Source organism: Sphaerodactylus townsendi, linkage group LG06, assembly GCF_021028975.2.
Source record: "Sphaerodactylus townsendi isolate TG3544 linkage group LG06, MPM_Stown_v2.3, whole genome shotgun sequence".
NCBI lineage: Eukaryota > Metazoa > Chordata > Lepidosauria > Squamata > Sphaerodactylidae > Sphaerodactylus > Sphaerodactylus townsendi.
The window spans coordinates 6,801,317-6,817,202 of NC_059430.1; the positions used below are offsets into that span (position 1 = coordinate 6,801,317).

At 49.0% G+C, this 15,886-nt stretch overlaps 1 protein-coding gene across 1 annotated transcript in view; it reads right to left on the reverse strand.

Moving 5' to 3' along the window:
• LOC125435686 (low affinity vacuolar monovalent cation/H(+) antiporter-like) overlaps positions 1–15,886 on the reverse strand; it is a 52,181-nt gene that overhangs the window by 18,000 nt on the left and 18,295 nt on the right. The window contains exons 7-12 of the mRNA XM_048501983.1: positions 14,151–14,288; positions 10,017–10,202; positions 8,880–8,982; positions 4,037–4,178; positions 3,323–3,506; positions 961–1,060 (exon numbers count right to left, since the gene is read on the reverse strand). Of these exons, the coding sequence (XP_048357940.1) occupies positions 961–1,060; positions 3,323–3,506; positions 4,037–4,178; positions 8,880–8,982; positions 10,017–10,202; positions 14,151–14,288 (853 nt within the window). The remainder of the gene's footprint in view (positions 1–960; positions 1,061–3,322; positions 3,507–4,036; positions 4,179–8,879; positions 8,983–10,016; positions 10,203–14,150; positions 14,289–15,886) is intronic.

Consider the following 15,886-nt stretch of genomic DNA (forward strand, 5'->3'; position numbering starts at 1 on the left):
TAAAGAGAGGCTGGGTCTGTCAGGAGTGCTTTGACTGTGTGTCCTTGCATGGCAAGGGGTTGGACTTGATGGCCTTTGGTGTCACTTCCAACTCTATGATTCTAAGGCTCTGCAACCAGCAGTAATGAACTACATATCATAGGGCTGGGTTGTGAGTGTGAGTAGGTCTGGCCCAGTGTGAGCAGCTAAGAAATTCTGCTCATACATTAAGCATTTTTTTTATTGTCATTGGGCACGCACAACGAAATTTACAGCAGCATTCCTCGATGCACACAATTCCAGACTCATACCCCATCCTCACTTTCCCCTTCCTCCACCCATCCCTACACAGCCCCAAACACATCAACACGAAGCCGCGGAGTTCAGCATCGCCACAGCTCTAGAGTAGAAGCTGTCTCTAAGCCTCTTGGTCCTAGTTTTGACAGACCTGTATCGTCTGCCGGATGGCAACAGTTCAAAAAGAGAGTGTGCTGGATGAGACGGGTCTCTCAGAATATTTTGGGCTTTCTTTAGGCTTCGGGAATTATAGAGTTCTTCCCAGGAGGGGAGAGGGCAGCCGATAATCCTCTGTGCAGGAGTGATCACCCTTTGGAGCGCCTTCCTATCTGCCACTGAGCAACTGGAGAACCATACACAGATGCAGTAGGTTAAGACACTCTCTATAGCACAGCGGTAAAAGGACACCAGGAGTTTTCCATTCAGTTGTTGTTTCCTTAACAGTCTCAGATAGTACAGTCTTTGCTGGGCCTTCTTAACCGCCGCGGCAGTCTGTACGCCCCAGGTCAAGTCCTCTTTAATCATAATGCCCAGAAATTTAAAACTAGCCACCCGCTCTACTTGATCTCCATTTATAGTCAAGGGCTGAATTCCTGAGCTATTCCTTCTATACAGGTCTTTTAGTGACTAGTGCCACAAATTGGGAAGACACAAAGGCTGCAAACCTGCTCGCCATGAACGTACCTCCCACAGACAGGAAGAGGAGGGCAGAGCTGACCCCGGCTGAGCGGCTGTTGAACCTCTGCTCTCGGTGCCGGATGCCTCCAATCACCATGCACAAGCCCTGGAAGGTGTGAAAAAGCACAGGTGGTTTGGCCAGCCCCGAATGAGAGGGGAGACCCCAAGCAAGAGCAAAGGTCCGGAGGCCGTCTGTCTGTTCTGCGCTCTGGTCTGAAAGGGGGCAGACGTCTGCCTCTTCCGCTGGGTCCCAATGAACTTGTTCTCCACCCCAATGCAAGAAGAAGTGGGAGAAAATGAGGGGCTGTGTGGTTTCCGGGCTGTGTGGCCATGTTCTAGCAGCATCCTCTCCTGACGTTTCGCCTGCATCTGTAGCTGGCATCTTCAAACGATCCTCTGGAGATGCCAGCCACAGATGCAGGCGAAACAAGCGGAGAGAAAGCTGCTAGAACACGGCCACACAGCCCGGAAACCCCACAGCACCCCAGTGATTCCGGCCGTGAAAGCCTTCGACAATAAATAGAGAAAAGTTTGGATCATGATTCGCAGGGCAACCAATTCTCTTAAAGCCTCATGTTCCAGGAAAGTCGTATAACTGCAGTAGACCAGAAGAGACCAAGTAAGGTAAAAAGAAGTTAAAAAATTGCATCGATTACATGGGCAATCCAGGTCAGGGTAAGAGACAATCAGAGGGGGTTTGCCATTTCCTGCCTCTGCATGGCGACCCCAAGTTCTTTGGTGGTCTCCCATTCAAGCACTAATGAGACTGATGCTGCTTAAGAAGAACATAAGAACATAAGAACAAGCCAGCTGGATCAGACCAGAGTCCATCTAGTCCAGCTCTCTGCTACTCGCAGTGGCCCACCAGGTGCCTTTGGGAGCTCACAGGCAGGAGGTGAAAGCAATGGCTTGCTGCTGCTCCTGAGCACCTGGTCTGCTAAGGCATTTGCAATCTCAGATCAAGGAGGATCAAGATTGGTAGCCATAGATCGACTTCTCCTCCCTAAATCTGTCCAAGCCCTTTTTAAAGCTATCCAGGTGAGTGGCCATCACCACCTCCTGTGGCAGCATATTCCAAACACCAATCACCCGTTGCGTGAAGAAGTGTTTCCTTTTATCAGTCCTACTTCTTCCCCCCAGCATTTTCAATGAATGCCCCCTGGTTCTAGTATTGTGAGAAAGAGAGAAAAAATTCTCTCTGTCGACATTTTCTACCCCAGGCATAATTTTATAGACTTCAATCATATCCCCCCTCAGACGTCTCCTCTCCAAACTAGAGAGTCCCAAACGCTGCAGCCTCTCCTCATAAGGAAGGTGCTCCAGTCCCTCAATCATCCTCATTGCCCTTCTCTGCACTTTTTCTATCTCTGATCTGCTTAGCTTCTAAGATCTGGTGGGATTGGGCTTGAATGGGCCAGCCAGGTGAAGGCTGTTTGGTTAGTCCTAATAGAAGGCATGGAGTGCATTTCTTGCTTTTGGACCTACACAGGTATTGCAGGGGGTTGGACTTGATGGCCGTTGGGGTCTCTTCCAGAATCATACTGTGAACCTTCACCTCAAAGTGCATCACCTACTGTACAAACCGTTGTCGCCATCACCTCCTGAAAAGACTGCCCTGCAGGGTTTTCAGCAAACCAGCATGGACGATCCTAGTAAGGAATCCATCCCACCAGGTCAGGGGTCTGCAACCTGCGGCTCTCCAGATGTTCATGGACTACAAATCCCATCAGCCCCTTCCAGCATGGCCAATTGGCTTCCTATTGGGTTTCCTATTGGCCATGCTGGCAAGGGCTGGTGGGAATTGTAGCCCATGAACATCTGGAGAGCCGCAGGTTGCGGACCCCTGTGCTAGGTGAAAAGGGTGGGGCACAAAGAAGAAGAAGAAGAAGAGTTTGGATTTATATCCCCCCTTTCTTTCCTGCAGGAGACTCAAAGGGGCTGACAATCTCCTTGCCCTTCCCCCCTCACAACAAACACCCTGTGAGGTGGGTGGGGCTGAGAGAGCTCCGAAGAACTGTGACTAGCCCAGGGATAGGGAACCTGCGGCTCTCCAGATGTTCAGGAACTACAATTCCCATCAGTCCCTCCCAACATGAGCATTGGCCATGCTGACAGAGGCTGATGGGAATTGTAGTTCCTGAACATCTGGAGAGCCGCAGGTTCCCTACCCCTGGACTAGCCCAAGGTCACCCGGCTGGCATGTGTGGCATGTGGGAATCCCCCAGATAAGCCTCCGCAGCTCAGGCGGCAGAGCTGGGAATCAAACCCAGTTCCTCCAGATTAGATACATGAGCTCTTAACCTCCTACGCCACTGCTGCTGCCCCCAAACCCAGAGAGGGGTGGCAGGACAGAGAGACAGGCACTCACCGGGATGAAGAGGACACAGCCCAGGAGGGTTCCTGTCAAAGCAGACTTGACGATTTCTTCATAGCACCTGTTCTTTTCCCGCACACCTTTGATGAGCGCCGTGATGTAGAAGGTTAATTCGGTGATGGAGCCGAACGTGGCATTCACCACGGCCCCCACTGCAAAATTGCTCTGGGCAGAGATGCTGGAAAAGAAAGAGAAGAAGAAGAGTTTGGATTTATATCCCCCCTTTCTCTCCTGTAAGGAGACTCAAAGCGGCTGACAATCTCCTTTCCCTTCTTCCCCCCCACCCCCACAACAAACACCCTGTGAGGTAGGTGGGGCTGAGAGAGCTCCGAAGAACTGTGACTCGCCCAAGGTCACCCAGTTGGCGTGTGTTGGACTGCACAAACTAATCTAGTTCCCCAGATAAGCCTCCACAGCTCAAGCGGCAGAGCGGGGAATCAAACCCGGTTCTACCAATTAGAGGGCACCTGCTCTTAACCACTACACCATGTTGGCTCTCTGTGGCAGAGGACCCACTCTCAGCCCAACCTACCTCACTGGGTTGTTGTGGGGATAGAAACGGAGAGGAGAATGATATAACCCACCCTGGGTCCCCATGGGGGGAAAAGGTAGGGCATAAATAAAATAAACACGTATCGAAGGGGACGGAAATCCCAGTGTAAGATGGAAGAGTCCGGTTCCGAGGGACTTAAAACAGAAGCTCCTTACCTGGCGATCGCCATGCCTATGTAGTAGGACAGGGGCATTATGGAGACCAGAGCCAAGGTAAACTTTGTCACCGAACTGGTATAATGGTTGTGTTTGTCGACGTAGCCCAGGACCAAGGTCACAATCACAAGGCCACACAAATCTGATTGCAGTGGATTAAGGATTGAATTGCCTTTCCAGCCTGATTCCTTGCAGTATTGAAGTTTCCAATTCAGATAAAATAAAATAAACACTGGGGGAGGGGGGCTCATATTTCATAAATGACCTGGAAGTAGGGGTGGGTCGCGTGGTGGCCAAGTCTGCAGATGATACCAAATTATGTAGGGTGGTGAAAACCACAAAGGATTGCGAGGAGCTCCAAGCGGACCTTGATGAATTAGGTGAGTGGGCTAAGAAATGGCACATGCAGTTCAATGTAGCAAAATGCAAAGTGATGCACATAGGGGCAAAAAATCCAAACTTCACATACACGCTACAGGGGTCAGTGCTATCAGTCACAGACCAGGAAAGGGATTTGGGCGTCTTAGTGGATAGTTCCATGGGAATGTCAACTCAATGCATGGCAGCTGTGAAAAAGGCAAACTCTATGCTGGGGATCATTAGGAAAGGAGTTGATAATAAAACTGCAAGGATTGTCATGCCCTTATATAAAGCCGTGGTGCGATCGCACTTGGAGTACTGTGTTCAGTTCTGGTCACCACATCTCAAAAAGCATATTGAGGAGATAGAAAAAGTGCAGAGAAGGGCAACGAGGATGATTGAAGGATTGGAGCACCTTCCTTATGAGGAGAGACTGCAGCGTTTGGGACTCTTTAGTTTGGAGAGGAGACGTCTGAGGGGGGATATGATTGAAGTCTATAAAATGATGCATGGGGTAGAAAATATGGACAGAGAGAAACTTTTCTCTCTTTCTCACAATACTAGAACCAGGGGGCATCCATTGAAAATGCTGGGGGGAAGAATTAGGACTAATAAAAGGAAACACTTCTTCACGCAACGTGTGATTGGTGTTTGGAATATGCTGCCACAGGAGGTGGTGATGGCCACTAACCTGGATCTTATACATAGATTGGCAGAGCCCCTCGACTGCTCTCGTTTTTGCCGAAGCAAGACATTAGCCCTTAAAGCCAAGCTTCAAGATGCACACCCTGCCTGTTGAATGGTCAGTACCCACGGCTTAATCTGAGCCGGAGCTCCCCGGGAAATCTCGTTCGATGGCCCCTTTCAATTTGAAGAGGTGTTCTCTGTTCATCCGCAGAATTTTTCCTTTTGGACGATCAATGCCCATCCCCATGTACCAGGAATGATAGGATCATAGAGCTGGAAGAGCCCCCCAGGGCCATCCAGTCCAACCCCCTGCCATGCAGAAACACACCATCAAAGCACTCCTGACGCAGGATCATCCAGCCTCTCCTTAAAAACCTCCAAAGAAGGAGACTCCGCCACACTCCGAGGCAGTGCATTCCCACTGTTGAACAGCCCTGATGGTCAGGAAGTTGTTCCTGATGTTCAGGTGGGATCTCTTTTCCTGCACTTTGAACCCATGACTCCTGGTCCTTTCTGGAGCAGCAGAAAACAAGCTTGCTCCCTCACCAACATGACATCCCTTCAAATATCTTAACATAGCTATCCTGTCACCCCTTAATTTTCTCTTCACTAACCATCCCCAGCTCCCTAAGTCTCTCCTCATAGGGCATGGATTCCAGACCTTTCACCATTTTGGTTGCCCTCCTCTGGACTCGTTCCACCTTGTCAATATCCTTGAATTGCAGTGCCCAGAACTGAACACAATATTCCAGGTGAGTTCTAACCAGTGCAGAATAGAGAGGTACAATGACATCCCTCCATCTAGAATTATTGACTATGTGGCTTCCGCACAGGGATGATGATGATGATGATGATGAAGAAGAAGAAGAAGAAGAAGAGGAGGAGGAGGAGGAGGAGGAGGAGGAGGAGGAGGAGCAGGAGGAGTAGTAGTTTGGATTTATATCCCCCCTTTCTCTCCTGCAGGAGACTCAAAGGGGCTGACAATCTCCTTGCCCTTCCCCCCTCACAACAAACACCCTGTGAGGTGGGTGGGGCTGAGAGAGCTCCGAGAAGCTGTGACTAGCCCAAGGTCACCCAGCTGGCATGTGTGGGAGTGCCCAGGCTAATCTGAATTCCCCAGAGAAGCCTCCACAGCTCAGGCGGAAGAGCGGGGAATCAAACCCGGTTCCTCCAGATTAGATACATGAGCTCTTAACCTCCTACGCCACTGCTGCTCCATGAACCTTTACACCTCTGAAAGACTTGGCCCAGGCACGAAGCATGAGGATTTGGTACTGAGCATCACCCACTGGGCCCTTCCCCTACAGCTGCCAAAGGAAGTTTGCACAGGGCAAATCAAAATTATTTATCTGGTTTTTAAAAAATGTCAATTGCACATGTCTGGGAGCCTGATTATGGAAGGAGGAGGAGGAAACAGCCGGGGTTCCTAAAATAGCTGTAAACCATAAACAATGATAAAATTGAACCCATTAGGAAATATGGACATGCAAAATTTAATGTGCAACAATCAAAACAGCATCCTACAATGTTGGGTGTAACAAAAAGTCTATTCATGTGCAGCCTACAACCGCTCGAGATGTGCACCTCTCTACGGCTAGAGATACCTAACAATAAAGAAACTAGTGCCCTAAGCCCTAAGTACAGAGGTGGGATCCAGCAGGTTCTCACAGGTTCCCGAGAGTAGGTTACTGATTATTTGTGGGTGCCGAGAGGGGGTTACTAATGGGTGATTTTGCCACGTGGTTTTTGCCTGAGTTACGCCCCCCCTCTCAGCAGTAGCGCGCAGAACTTGAAGCAGTCTAGCAGGAGGGGCACCGGCGTGCGTGGCAGCCTGCGCCTGCGTGCATTCGTTTCCCGCCCAAGGACTGGCGCAGCGGCTGTGACCTTGCCACAGCCCCGCCCAGGAATGCCCCGTCCCCGGAATGCCCGACCACGCCCCCCATCGTGCCACGCCCAGCCCCATTGGCGCTACGCCACAGTTTGAATCCCACCACCATGGGAACCTGTTACTAAAATTTTTGGATCCCACCACTGCCTAAGTACATCTATTTAACATAGTTTCATTCCCAGCGACACAAATGCTCCCAGGAAAAGGACTGAAGCCAAAATGGGATTGCCACTCACTCTTCCCAAAATCCCTGTTTTGTGGGGTCGGTGCCCATCTGTCAGCTTTCTTTTCAAGTGTCAACGCTGCCCGTCTTACTTCTGAAAAACGTTGCTGTTCCATGCATATGAAAACTCCATCAGGCTAAGCAGCGCTTGGATGATTCACTAGCGGACAAAGGGGCGCAGACCCCAGGAAACAGGAGTTTTTGTAAGAGGGACTGGCCCTTGGGGTTTAGTGTATTATGTTCCTTTGCTGTTAGATGACATCTGTAGCTGTAGAGCCATACATAAGAACATAAGAACGAGCCTGCTGGATCAGACCAGAGTCCATCTAGTCCAGCTCTCTGCTACTTGCAGTGGCCCACCAGGTGCCTTTGGGAGCTCACAGGCAGGAGGTGAAAGCAATGGCCTTCTGCTGCTGCTGCTCCCAAGCACCTGGTCTGCTAAGGCATTTGCAATCTGAGATCAAAGAGGATCAAGATTGGGAGCCAGAGATCGACTCCTCCTCCATCAATCTGTCCAAGCCCCTTTTAAAGCTATCCAGGTTAGTGGCCATCACCACCTCCTGCGGCAGCCTATTCCAAACACCAATCACACGTTGCGTGAAGAAGTGTTTCCTTTGATTAGTCCTAATTCTTCCCCCCAGCATTTTCAATGGATGCCCCCTGGTTCTAGTATTGTGGGAAAGAGAGAAAAATGTCTCTCTGTCCACATTTTCTACCCCATGCATCATTTTATAGACTTCAATCATATCCCCCCTCACACGTCTCCTCTCCAAACTAAAGAGTCCCAAAGGCTGCAGCCTCTCCTCATAGGGAAGGTGCTACAGTGCTTGTAGGCTGCACACGAGTAGACGTTTTGGTGGCACCCAACGTTGCAGGGTGCTGTTTCGATTGTTACACATACTCTGGGTTGGGAAATATTTGGGGGTGAAGCCCAGAGAGGGAGGAACCTCAGTAGGGTATAATATCACAGCGTCCACCTGCCAAAGCAGACGTTTTCTCCAGAGGAACCTCTCCAGAGGTGGGATCCAGCAGGTTCTCACCAGTTCCCGAGAGTGGGTGACTAATTATTTGTGTGTGCCGAGAGGGGGTTACTAACTGGGTCCGCTTTTCCGTTAGAAATTCCATTAGGTCCAAAAATCATAAAGTCCTGTTGTTTCCTATGTGGCTGGTTAGCGAAGGTAGAAAACGGGATCATTCTCCCTGTTGGGCTGTTTTAAAAACATGTTTTAGAAATAGGGTCAAGTTCCTTGTTTAAGGAAAGTCTCCTTCTTTTGATTTCTAGAAACAAAATTAAGTATTTGAAAGTATTAAGTATTTGACAGGCGGTCAATGAGAGGAGAAGTCGTTGTTTCTGTTGGAAGTAGACGATAGGACTCGCTATAATGAGTTTAAATGATGGACAGAAAGATACCAGCTGGAAATTAGGAACTTTTTGTTTACAGTAAGAGTTTTTTACAGTAACAGAGAAATTATTAATGCCCCGCCCCCGGAATGCCCGGCCACGCCCCCGTCATGCCCCGCCCAGCCCCATTGGCGCAACGCCACTGTTTGAATCCCATCACGAGGGGAACCTGTTGCTAAAGTTTTCGGATCTCACCACTGAACTTATCTCTGTTGTCTGGAGATTGGTTGCAATTTGGGTCACCCTGCCAGAAACACAGAACCTGCTAACCAAAAAAGGATACTGACAGCAAAGACATTGATGCCTCCCACGGCGTATTTGTAATAGTAAGGGTTGAAGGCGTGGTAGCTGCAGAGAACCACATCCGCATCTTGGGGCACTTCTGTCTGCCGGTAGGAAGGGGCAGAAGAGGAGAAAAGGAAAGACATTTCAGAAGACTGGGGACAGGTGCCAAACTCCTTCCCATGTCCCGCCCCCAGAATGCCCAGCCCCACCCCCGTCGTGCCCTGCCCAGCCCCATTGGCGCTACGCCAGTTTGAATCCCACCACCATGGGAACCTGTTACTAGACATTTTGGATCCCACCACTGACTGTAACTAAATTGGTTTAGTGTATCAGAGTAATAAACAGACTGCACTGTAACCAGAGGTGGGATCCAGCAAGTTCTCACAGGTTCCCGAGAGTAGGCTACTAATTCTTTGTGTGTACCGAGAGGGGGTTACTAATGGGTGATTTTGCCACATGATTTTTGCCTTAGTTACGCTCCTCCTCTCCGCAGTTGCGCGCAGAACTTGAAGCAGTCTAGCAGGAGGTGCGCCGCCGTGCGTGGCGGCCTGCGCCTGCGTGCATTCGTTTCCCGCCCCAGGACCGGCGCAGCGGCTGCATCCTTGCCACAGCCCCGCCCAGGAATGCCCCGCCCCTGGAATGCCCGGCCACGCCCCCGTCGCCAGAACTTCTTCCTTGTCTACCACTATCTTCGCTAGTTCCTCAGATTCGCCTCCTAAGAAGCTTGGTTCAGATGCAGGAATTTTCCTCACCTCCTCTTGGGTGAAGGCAGATGCAAAGAATTCATTCAGCTTCTCTGCAATCTCCCTGTCATCTTTTAGCACACCCTTGGTTCCCTTGTCATCTAACGGGCCTACCGCTTCCCTAGCTGGCTTTCTACTTTTGATGTACTTGAAGAACTGTTTGTTGCTGGTCTTGATTTTGGATCCCACCACTGATTGTAACTAAAATTAGAGGGGTGTGCACCCAGAAGAAATGTTGCCCCAGACGTCATTCCCCCTACCCCCTACGCCTCTGCCAGAGTGCCGCGCTTTGCAAAAAACACATAAAGCGTGGTGCACAAAACCAGGCAGGGCGGGCGGATGTCCGTTGCTGGGGGTAGAGAAAGCCCATTGATCTGGCCCTCCTTGCTTACCCTCCGCAGGCGCTGCACGAGCACAGAATCCGGGGGCAGCAGCAAGACCTTGGTGATCATGCGAGCGTTCATCTTGGACACCGGGATGGCAAAGATCAAGAGCCAGGAGACGCAACAGACCAGCCCGTGGGCCAAGCAGAGGAAGGGGTAACCCAAGAAGAGCCAGACGTAGGTGCTGACCTGCCGCTGGTGGAAGAGAGGGCAGGTGTGAGCGTGGGCACCACAAAGACAAGGCAGAAGGCGTGGATCCCGAGAGGACTACGAGTCAAAGAGCAGGCAAAGCCACCAGTTTTGATTTTTAAACAACCAACAGATAAGAGGCGCACAACATGGCCCGTTTCTAGCCCTTGTGTTAACCCACAAAAACTGGAAAAGTAACTGGGAATATGCTGCCCCAGGAGGTGGTGATGGCCACTAACCTGGATAGCTTTAAAAGGGGCTTGGACAGATTTATGGAGGAGAAGTTGATCTATGGCTACCAATCTTGATCCTCTTTGATCTGAGATTGCAAATGCCTGAGCAGACCAGGTGCTCAGGAGGAGCAGCCGCAGAAGGCCATTGCTTTCACCTCCTGCCTGTGAGCTCCCAAAGGCACCTGGTGGGCCACTGCGAGTAGCAGAGAGCTGGACTAGATGGACTCTGGTCTGATCCAGCTGGCTCGTTCTTATGTTCTTAAGGCCATTTCTTTCACCTCCTGCATGTGAGCTCCAAAAGGCACCGGGTGGGCCACTGCAAGTAGCAGAGAGCTGGACTAGATGGACTCTGGTCTGATCCAGCAGGCTAGTTCTTATGTTCTTAAGGCCATTTCTTTCACCTCCTGCATGTGAGCTCCAAAAGGCACCTGGTGGGCCACTGCAAGTAGCAGAGAGCTGGACTAGATGGACTCTGGTCTGATCCAGCAGGCTAGTTCTTATGTTCTTAAGGCCATTTCTTTCACCTCCTGCATGTGAGCTCCCAAAGGCACCTGGTGGGCCACTGCGAGTAGCAGAGAGCTGGACTAGATGGACTCTGGTCTGATCCAGCAGGCTAGTTCTTATGTTCTTAAGGCCATTGCTTTCACCTCCTGCATGTGAGCTCCCAAAGGCACCTGGTGGGCCACTGCGAGTAGCAGAGAGCTGGACTAGATGGACTCTGGTCTGATCCAGCTGGCTCGTTCTTATGTTCTTAGGATGCCCGGTGGGCTGAGATCTTTCTTTTTAGGGCAAGTTGTTCGCCAGGCATTGCACCTAGCTGATTGAGATGCATTCCTAACTCAATGTAAGTGCTACAAAATATATTGCCGGTGATTGTATCTAGTTGATTGAGATGTGTTCCTACCTCAATGTAATCGCTACAAGAAATCTGTGACCAGCCTGCTAAATGTTACCACTGCTGTAACGAGACATTCCTTCCTTGATCTTTACTTTATGGCTTCACACGCTGCGTACATAACTAGGCTTACCCCTGACACCTTCTCCTCCCATGGGCAAGGGGATGTTTCCAATGTCTCATAGGGGGCGGAGGTCAGGTGGCTTTATCGCTACCTGTAGCCGACCTTGGGGACCCTTGGCTCCAAAATAACCCTTTTCTCACATTCTTTTGGAAAATGGGAGGGGTGATTGGTGCTGGATAAAGGGGGTAGCAAAATCCAGGTTTGCCAGAACTGGCTTTAACAAGCTGGGTGCTTCGTGGCCTGCCAATAAATGCTGCTGATCAACAACACAGAGTCGTTTTATTCATTCAGGGTCCAAGACCTAACACTGTTCCTCATAAATCTTGAGGAGCATCTTTATTACTCATTGGTTCTCCCACACGTTGAGTCATCTGAGACCACTCGGGACCAGAGGTGGGATCCAGCAGGTTCTGACCAGTTCCCGAGAGTGGGTTACTAATTATTTGTGTGCGCCAAGAGGGGGTTACTAATTGGGTCCGCTTTTCCATTAGAAATCCCATTAGGTCCAAAAATCATAAAGTCCTGTTGTTTCCTATGTGGCTGGTTAGCGAAGGTAGAAAACGGGATCATTCTCCCTGTTGGGCTGTTTTAAAAACATGTTTTAGAAATATGGCAAAGTTCCTGGTTTCAGGAAAATATCCTTCTTTTGATTTCTAGAAACAAAATTAAGTATTTGAAAGTATTATGTATTTGACAGGCAGTCAATTAGAGGAGAAGTAGTTGTTTCTGTTGGCAGTAGACGATAGGACTTGCTATAGTGAATTTAAATTATGGACAGAAAGATACCAGCTGGAAATTAGGAACTTTTTGTTTACAGTAAGAGTTTTTTACAGTAACAGAGAAATTATTAACGCCCCGCTCCGGAATGCCCGGCCACGCCCCCGTCGTGCCCCGCCCAGCCCCATTGGCACTACGCCACTGTTTGAATCCCGCCACCATGGGAACCTGTTGCTTAAATTTTTGGATCCCACCACTGCTCGGGACCGTTCTTGGTCCACCCAAGACCTCAGATCTGGCCTCGAGTTATTTTACATCTCCCCACTTCCCTTATTTAAAAAGGGAAAACAAGGTGCAGGAAATCCAACCACATAATTTATTCTCTACGCACCGAATCCAAAGCTCAACACTGGTACGCTCGAAAGCACATCACATACATGGGTGCAAAGAAATCCTTCCAACAGTTCCAATTTTCTCCAGATTCTACAGCAGGACTCCCAACCTGATGCCCACCAAGGCCGTTCCCAGTGCCCGCCAAAATTTTTTACAAATTGGGTGGGGCTGCATGGGGTTTCTGATTTTACTTTTATTTATTTATGTATTCATTCATTCATTCATGTATTCATTCATTCATGTATTCATTCATTCATTTATTTATTTATTTATTATTTATTCATTCATTCATGTATTCATTCATTTATTTATTTATGTATTCATTCATTTATTCATTCATTCATGTATTCATTCATTCATTCATGCATTCATTCATTCATTTATGTATTCATTCATTCATTTATGTATTCATTCATTCATTCATTCATTTATGTATTCATTCATTCATTCATTCATTCATTCATTTATTTATGTATTCATTTATTCATTCATTCATTCATTCATTTATTCATTCATTCATTTATTTATTATTTAGATTTTTATACCGCCCCACCCCGAGGGGCTCCGGGCGGTGTACAGCATAAAATCTCAATACAGTTATAAATATAATTGCTGAAACCCTTAAAAAACAGCAGTAAGAATAATAAGAGGCGTCCAACAAACCCCAATTTTAAATCCTCCCCAAGAGGGATGGAACGGCGAGTCTCATTAGATGAAAAAGGGCCCAGATGTAAAGAGCCAAAAGGCGGGGGGACACCTTCAGTGGCTGGTCTCTCCAAAGGCCCGGCGGAACAGCTCCATCTCACAGGCCCTGCGGAACTCACCAAGGTCCTGCAAGGCCCGGACAGCTGGAGGGAGAGTGTTCCACCAGGCCGGGGCCAGAGCCATAAAGGCCCTGGCCCGCGTGGAGGCCAGACGCATATTAAGAACTAAAACAAGGAAAGAGATTCCATTTCAGAAGGAAATCCCCTTGGGCATGGCAAACATGCAACGTCACCTCTGGAGAGACTCCCGGGCAGAGGCATATCTGAGAAAATGGAGCCCAGGGGCAAAATGTGAATTTTTGGGCCCACCCCCCTGGCGCCCAGGTCTACTGCCCGGAGCCAGTGCTCAGGTCTACCACCCGGAGCTGGTGAGGTGCCCAGGTCTACCACCCAGAGCTGACGTCTAGGTCTATTGCCCGGGCCTGGTGTGGTGCCCAGGTCTACCACCCGGAGCTGGTGAGGTGCCCAGGTCTACCACCCAGAGCTGACGTCCAGGTCTATTGCCCGGGCCTGGTGGGTTGCCCAGGTCTACCACCCGGAGCTGGTGAGGCGCCCAGGTCCACCACCCACAGCTGGTGAGGCACCCAGGTCCACCACCCACAGCTGGTGAGGCGCCCAGGTCTACCACCCACAGCTGACGAGGCACCCCGGTCTACCACCCGGAGCCAGCAAGCACGACCCAGGCCCACGTGATTAGATGGTGTGCGTCCGGGGACATGCAACACCCCATGTTCCTCCGGCAGATACGCCCCTGCTCCTGGGCGCTGAACTTCCATACAAAAAGAGAGAGAAAAAAAATTAAGACCACAACTCCAGCTTCTGCCTTACCCAGTGAGACTCAGGGGGGTATTTGCAAGCCGGCTCCTGCCGGATGAGAAGGGGGGTCCCTTCCTTGCTCTCGTTCACTTCTGCGATGGTGTCGTATTTGCTGAACCTCACGTGGCAGTTCTCGTTGTATTCTTTGATCTGGAAGAGACAGAGACCGGGAAAAGACAGAGAAAGGGAGTCCGTTTTATTGACTTAATTGATAGTCCACTGTTCTTGCTGAAGGTCGTTTCAGACGGTAGCCGGGTTGAAGAAGAAGAAGACTTTATTTACCGTCAATGACCAGATATATTACAAATCTCCAAAATATCTACAACAAAACAGGAATGCAGATCTCTCTCCCGTATTCCAGCACTATCCATCTGTATATCATTATACTTTGTAAACACACCAAACGGCATAAAAATACTAAACAAAACAAAAATATCTAAGGGGGAATACCATATTCAGATCATTTTTTTTTTCATAACGAATAGACAGAATTTTGCTACCCGTTTAATAATATTCTCCTTCTTATCTTGTAATAGTTTTTCACAACAAACTTTATCAGAACAATATGTCATTTTGTGTAGTAGACGTGACAGGCATTTTTTCCTTGCCTCCTCGTAAAGGGGACACTTTAATAACATATGCTCGATAGTTTCTACAGAATTCAGAGAGCAAGAACATAACCTTGCAGCCTAACGTATCTTTTGATATTTCCCTTCTAAGACAGCAGAAGGTAAATGTGCACTTCTTGCGAGTGTAAAAGCTCTCCTTAGATCTTTATTATCCAGATAAGTTAAATAAGGAGACGGGGCAGTGATATATTTCTGTGTATAACATAGAGGACAATCTGAATATCTTGCCAGATCAGACTGTCGTGATACATCTTTGATTCTTTGGGTAAGTTCACTTTTAAAATGATCCCAATTTTTGATCATATGGATGTTATATGGAGGGCCACATTTATTAAGGCACGTCTCCATCTCTTGAGCCCACCTAGGTTTATAAGGATCTTTTGCTAGAAAGGGCCAGAGACCATTTGAATCACTGTGTAACTTTATCCATTTATATGCCGTTGTTATTATTACCTTATCCTTCAGGCTCATTACTCCTGTTTCAAGCCTAATAAATGTATTTGGGACTCCTGGAGGAAGATGAAGGATTGCTCTTAAAAATTTGGACTGTAGCCTTTCTAGCTGTATCATACTCGATTGTGCAATCCCCAAATAGACACCGTATGGTAGCCGGGTTGGTCTGCAGTAGAAAAGCTAGATTCAAGTCCAGCAGCACCTCAGAGACCAACAAGTTTTTCAGAGTATGAGCTTTTGAGATTTGTAACTCCCTTCATCAGATAGGGACTTCCACACCTGCTTATATCTGATCAAGGGAGCTTCTGACTCTCGAAAGATCGTACCCCGAAAAATGTGTCGGTCTCTGAGGTTCTACTAGACTTGAATCTAGCTGACTCTCATTGAGACCTGGGATGTTAAACTGCTTTCTCCCCATGTGGCCCCTCCCCTTCCCTCCCCTCTCTTGCATGGCACGCCTCCCCCTCCCTCCCCTCTGCTAGGGTGGGTGGGCCATGTCCAGATGCTGCCCCCCCTCCGCTAGGGTGAGCAGGCCATGCACTCTGCTAGTAAAAGTTGCTGGCGATCCCCAGCCCAAAAACTGTCTGGCCGTCCTCAACTAGATCCAGAGCTTTTCCAACTTTGGTTCCGGTTAGGTGGAACGCTCTGCAAAATCAGATCAGCCCC